This window comes from Cajanus cajan, chromosome 8 (genome assembly GCF_000230855.2).
Source record: "Cajanus cajan strain Asha chromosome 8, NIPB_CcT2T_4, whole genome shotgun sequence".
Lineage (NCBI taxonomy): Eukaryota > Viridiplantae > Streptophyta > Magnoliopsida > Fabales > Fabaceae > Cajanus > Cajanus cajan.
This window is the reverse complement of record NC_138524.1, coordinates 5,140,261-5,146,260: the sequence shown is the minus strand read 5'-3', so window position 1 is coordinate 5,146,260 and position 6,000 is coordinate 5,140,261. Positions and strand designations below refer to the sequence as shown.

At 31.6% G+C, this 6,000-nt stretch overlaps 1 protein-coding gene across 1 annotated transcript; it reads right to left on the bottom strand.

Moving 5' to 3' along the window:
• Nucleotides 1-1,072: 1,072 nt before the first annotated feature.
• On the bottom strand, nt 1,073-4,914 carry LOC109799873 (putative transcription factor PosF21). The gene is made up of 4 exons (XM_020360516.3): nt 4,384-4,914; nt 2,241-2,373; nt 1,959-2,043; nt 1,073-1,616 (listed from the first exon to the last, which is right to left on the bottom strand). The coding sequence occupies exons 1-4, from the start codon at nt 4,776-4,778 to the stop codon at nt 1,396-1,398; spliced, it is 834 nt and encodes a 277-aa protein (XP_020216105.1). The 5' UTR covers nt 4,779-4,914; the 3' UTR covers nt 1,073-1,395.
• Nucleotides 4,915-6,000: the final 1,086 nt, after the last annotated feature.

Here is a 6,000-nt window from a genome sequence, read left to right as displayed (position 1 = left end):
TAAACAAACTTTCCCTGCGTGAGAAGGGAAAAAGGCTAAGATCCAAAAAAAAAAAAAAAAAAGAGTGAGAGAGAGAAAGTAAAAAAAAAAAAAAAAAAAAAAAAAAAAAAACAGTTGCCACATAACATCCTATGACTTGTGAATAAATTGCTGTAAAAAAATGACTTGTGAATAAATTGCTATTGAGCATTTGGGCTCATCTCTTGAATTGAAGGGGGTTAATTGGGTCTCTCAAATGCATCTTTAAAGTCTACAAAGAACATCTAAAATACTATATTTTTCAGCTCAAATGATTACATTCTAAAATAAAAATAATCACATTTAATGGCTTACACATTTAACGCGGCTGCATACACAAGGCAGGATTCGAACTCCTGACCTTGCTTAAGCGTGAATCAACCCCTACCACTGAACCGCACGTTTGGGGTTAATGGCTTACATATCTAAACCTCTATTTTTTAACGAGTGTTTTTTGGAAACTATTTTCCTGCACATTAATTTGTGGCATTTGTCGCAGTGAATATTTAATTTATTTCTTAATTATAATTTTTTCCTTTTTTTTTACTGCAGATAATTTATACCTTTTAAATACTACTATTATTTAATTTTAATTTTACTTAAAATTTTAATAATTTTACAGTATCCCAAATTCAAGATGTTTCCTTTAGATCTGATAATCTGAGTTTTAAGATTATAAGTTAATATTTAAAAAAAAAAATCAAATTTAAGCACATTATGTCGATAAAAATTATATATCTTAATTTAAATAATTTAATTTAATAATTTCCATTTCAATTTTAAATTTATATCTTTAATTTTTTATTTACTATAATATAGATTTCATTATTAATAAAAATAATTTTCCATTCTCTTTAGTTTTTTTTTTTGTATAAGTTTTATTTAAACTAAAATACCTGTATAATGCACCGTAAACTTATTTGCATGGAGTGTTTCGGTGGGACGATAGTTTGGGGGAACATAGAGCAATTCCCGCGGAAATTGTGAGACATGATTTTTACTATAAACTGTGCAGGCATAGCCGCGGGCAAAACTCAAAAGCAATTGAAAAGACTTAACAAACATAAATCCGCCCACAGATTCTTAACCAAAGGTGCCAAAGAATTTCATATTTCCAAGATACAATGCATAATTCTCGATCTCTGACTATCTGTACTGTTCATGAATAAGAAATATAACATTACTGTGATGTGACCTAAACAATCTCTAAACACAAGACAAAGGGTATTTATAAGGTATGAAGAAGAGAAGGCAATATGTAGTCTCTAAAATCTTTGGCCGCTGAAAGATTTACATTTGATGAAGTACATTTGATGAAGTGTTGTTTGTGTCCGCCATTTGTTGATATTACTGTTCCTGTTGCTGTTGTAGTTGATGCTAAAGTTGATGCTGCTGAAACTGTTGTTGCTGCTTCTGGGAATGAATTTGAAGTTGTTGAAACTGTTGTGCAGCTAAAAGAGTGTGCATGGCCTGATTGTTGGGATAGAATTGTTGCCCCCCACCAAATGAAGAAAAATTTATAGGTCCTCCATTTGGCACAACTTGTCCAGTCAGTACTTTCAAATGTTGAATTTCATCTCTTAATGCATCATTTAATGCTACAAGTGGGAATAAAATACGATGAATTAATTCTCGTAATAGAGGAACTAAAATCAAGATAAACACTCCATGCATTAGGTAAATTTGAATTTTTTCAATTCAATCCTAAAACAGATATTCAAAACAAAAGGATGAAATTACATTTCCAAGCAGAAGAAGGATAAGAGAAGAAGTGCATTCTTGGATTTGCGTCAATTTTATTCCAAAATCACTTATTCTCACATTTTAATGCAGAAGCTTGTATTGTCAGCTTTTAGTTTTCATGTCAATTACTGGTGTGGAACGAAACACACAAAAAAGTAGAGCAGCAGCTCCAAACGTTTATAACAACATGAGCTTACCATTTTGCAAGTGGACCTGTTGCTCCATGGTTTGCAACCGCAATTTCAACTCGCTGTTCTCAGTAGTCAGTCCATTTGAATCTCTCTGCTCACAAGAGACAAAAACATATTGATTACGATCCTTATTATTTGCTTTTCAATCAGAAGGTGGCATAGTGCAATAGCACACCACTGAGAGGACGGAAGGTCTAACCCATCTGAACAGCAGTCACAAATTGACAGAAGTGGAATAGAACAGAAAAGCATACAACATAAGATGAAGATGACGAGTTAAGGAAATACTTGCAAGAGAGTTAACTGTGCAGACAAGGATGTTGCTTCTGTTTGCAATGTCTGCACTTTCCCTTCAAGCTCAGAAATGTAACGTATCTTCCTTTCTTTTGATCTTGCAGCAGACTGTCTGTTTGCCCATATCCTATCACACAAATAGGTAGTATTGGTCACAGTGGTAAGGTTTAACTTTTAAGAAAAAAATTGATGGAAAGTGTTTTAAAATCAAGAAAGTATGACAGATAGACAGTACGCCCTCGAATTTTAAAATGCAGGTGAGAACAAAGAGGGGCGAGTGTGTATAACAGACTAGGAAATAGGAATGCAGAAATGCCATATATATATACAAGTTGGAATGTTGATTTACTAGAATAGAAAGGTGAGCAGATGGTTCCTGCTTAGGAGGGGAAAATGTATGCAATTTCTTCCACAAAAGTATATCAACAAGACAACAACCCCATGCAAGGTGGACAGAAAAGTGCAGAGGCAGAAAATAAGAAACTGAGAACAGAATAACCATGCCCCCATATTTTTTTTTTTTCACAAAGTAACCTACCAGAACTTCAAAAACTATATTAATGCACAACCCATACAGTTACTTACAACAGGTAAAGAGTAAACACAGTAACAGATACCACTAAATTCAACAATGTAAACCACAATTGGCAATAGATTAATGTAATTGCTGTGCAGCATGAAGCGAAAACATAGGTATTAGTTTATTTTAAGTTTTTAACTAATACCCCACAGACAAACCTAGTACAAACACCTACAGTAAAAAACTGCCATTAGCTTTACAGACTCAAGCAATCAGAGCAACAGCCAGAAGTCTACCAATGACAAAAGGGAATTCTCTGTTCACGTATTCCTTTTAATTGATAATTTTGACACTTTTCTTTTAGTACATCTTCACAACCTCGCAGTCTTAATCCTCCCTCTCCTAATATCAATCACAAAAGGGTAAGTTATAAATAAATAAATAAAAAATTTACCATAATTTTGATAGTGTTAAGCATTTTATTTATTGAAATTCTGTAGAATTTTCTGGGATATTGCTACATGAGTTAAAAAAAATTCTGAAAGAGTTCTTTCTAGTAATTTAGTTTTACTGTAACTTTTACAGTGTTTCCTAAACTCTCAAGACATTTTCTTGGTACAAGTAGACCTTCAAGTATTAAGTTATTCGCTGGTCATACTACAAATTCAGGAGCACTTTTCAACAGAAAAGAAATCACGTCTGAGAGGTTCTAAAACCCAAAACCTTTATTTTCTCGTTCCTACTTCAACATTGCTTCTGGACCTAATTCTTCCCCAAAGCCGAAGCCTTTGCCAGAATTATTGAAGCAAGGCAATGTCTATGCAATGGATTTGAGACTATATGTAAATACCCTACAATATCATCCATGCCACAAACAATGCAATCACAAGAGATATGTCACCACAACTATGATGACAGAAATGAAGAAAGAAAAAAAAAGATTAAATATGTTTTTAGTTTCTGAACATTTTATAATTTTCACTTTTAGTCCGCAAACAAATTTTATTTGATTTTAATCTTTAAAATTTTCCTCCATCAACAAAAAACCTTGACGCTAAGAACTAAAAATGTTAACGGAAGGAGAAGTTCAGAAACTAAAAGTGAAAATCGAAAAAAGTTCAGGAGCTAAAATTAATAAATAAAAAATTGTTCAGAGACTAAACGTGAAAATTAATAAAAGTGAAAATTAATAAAAGCTCAAAGACTATCATTTGATAAAAAAAAAATAAAAATCTGGAGGCAAATATCATGCAGAAAACCTAGAGATCACCCCCTGGGAGAAATTACTTTCAAATAGCTATATAAAACCAATTCAGAAACAGACACTAGGCATTACATTAGGCAGCAGAATTCCACGCCAGTTGTCATGTTGGACTAAAGATAATGGGGGAAAAAAACAAGGAACTGTCCATGAACAAAGAAACAATAACAGTATCAGTCTTTCAGAAAAAAATTATCCATTGTTATCTGTTCAATTCAATATTAACCACAACCTAGTCAATTCTACCCTAACCTTCACAGAATTTTGATTCCTTGACACATTTATGATGAAATTAAAAACAGAGAAACCAAAAGCAATAAACCACAGCCAAGTTAATGAATGAAGATATATATTACCTTTTGGCCCGCTTGGGATCAATTAAGGCAAGCTCGGCAAGCTTGGCAGCAGATACTGCCTTCTTAGTATCGACGGCGGAGACGTCGTCGGCGCCGGAAAGAAGCATCTCCGGTTGGATGGAACCATCGATGGAGTGGCTATGGTGGTGTCTAACCCTAGCGACATTGTTGGTGTTGGTGTTGTTACCTTGAGAGGAATTGTGTTGATCAAAGTGGAGGGAGAGGTTGAGCAAGTGGTGGTCCACGTCGAAGGTGATGTCCTCGGGAAGGGTGAGAATCTCGGAATGGGCGCGGCGGTGGCCTCTGTGGGGCTTTTCGCTGATGTCGTCGGAGTCTGACGTGGCGGTGGTCGGAAAGGGTGACGGAGAGGATGATTCTGATCTGTCCTTGTCCATCAGTGAGAGATGGAAACACAGCCCCAACACTTTCGCCAAAACAACACACAAAATTCACACACCAAACCTCTTCTGTTCCTCTCTTCCTATTCAATCTTATCCTCCATTCATACATCAAATTATTTAAATAAGCAAAAACTACATCTTTGTTAGACAAACAAAGAAAAAAGATAAAAGATATAGGTATCATATTGGGAAGAAAAAAAATTACTTATATGTTGTTTAGTTGGAATTTTATTTTGTTATTATGTATTTATATTTAATGTATGTTTTATTAATATATGATTGTATATATTGTCTAGATAAAATTTTAGTTTTGATTGAAAAATAATATTAACTGTATTTTTAAAAATTGGACCTAAGTTTTGTTATATGGTAATACTATTTCATTTTCTATATTAAAAATGTTAGCAACACAATTTTTATTATACATTCTTTTAAATATATTCTCTTATTAGTTAAATTTTATTGAAAAGTACAATATTTAATGGGTCTTACACCTTATTTGATGATTATTTTTTATAATTTTGTAGTTTTTAATAAATTGTAAGTATATAACCAGATGTGTTAAGAGTGTGTTAGGGAGTGTGTTACTAACATTCATCTTCTTATGTATAGAAATTTATTCACTTTTTTTTTGTCTCTTTTTATAAGACTTTTTTTTCTCTAATTGTTAATTATATTAATTATATCTTCCCTAAAGTATTTTTATTTAATTAAAAAATTAGGTCAAAGATAATAAATATTTGAAACTAATTGAATAAAAAAAATTTACTGTAGAAGATAAATAGATACATAAATATCTTTCTTCTAAATATTAATTATTTAGATAAAAAATAATAATTAAGTGGAAAGAAAAAGAATTAATTTAAAAAATGTTAAGAGTAATTTTTAAAAAATAATTTAGATTATTAACAAATTTAATATTTTTAACTAAATTAAATAATTTATTTAGAAAATGTAATATTGTTAAAATGATATTATAATAAGAGAGGGGAAAAAATGTTACAAAGTGTTTAAAAAATGAGCTTACAAATTTAAACTTTTTCCTCAAATTATATAAATTCATTTGCTCATGCCAGTGCAAGTTCTCCGGTGGGTTAAACTTGAAAAAAAATACTATATAATGATATAAAAGAAAATAGATGATGTATTAATGATTTAAACTACTTTATTTAATCACAAATTATCATTGTAATAAAAAAATAAAAATTTACTCTAA

Bases quoted from the DNA above. Each gene is read 5' to 3' on its own strand.
- LOC109799873 (XM_020360516.3), bottom strand. From the start codon at position 4,778: ATGGACAAGGACAGATCAGAATCATCCTCTCCGTCACCCTTTCCGACC. The intron at 2,374-4,383 runs GTAATATATATC...TTTGTGTGATAG, and splicing joins GATCCCAAGCGGGCCAAAAG to GATATGGGCAAACAGACAGT. The intron at 1,617-1,958 runs GTAAGCTCATGT...TCCCACTTGTAG, and splicing joins ACAGGTCCACTTGCAAAATG to CATTAAATGATGCATTAAGA.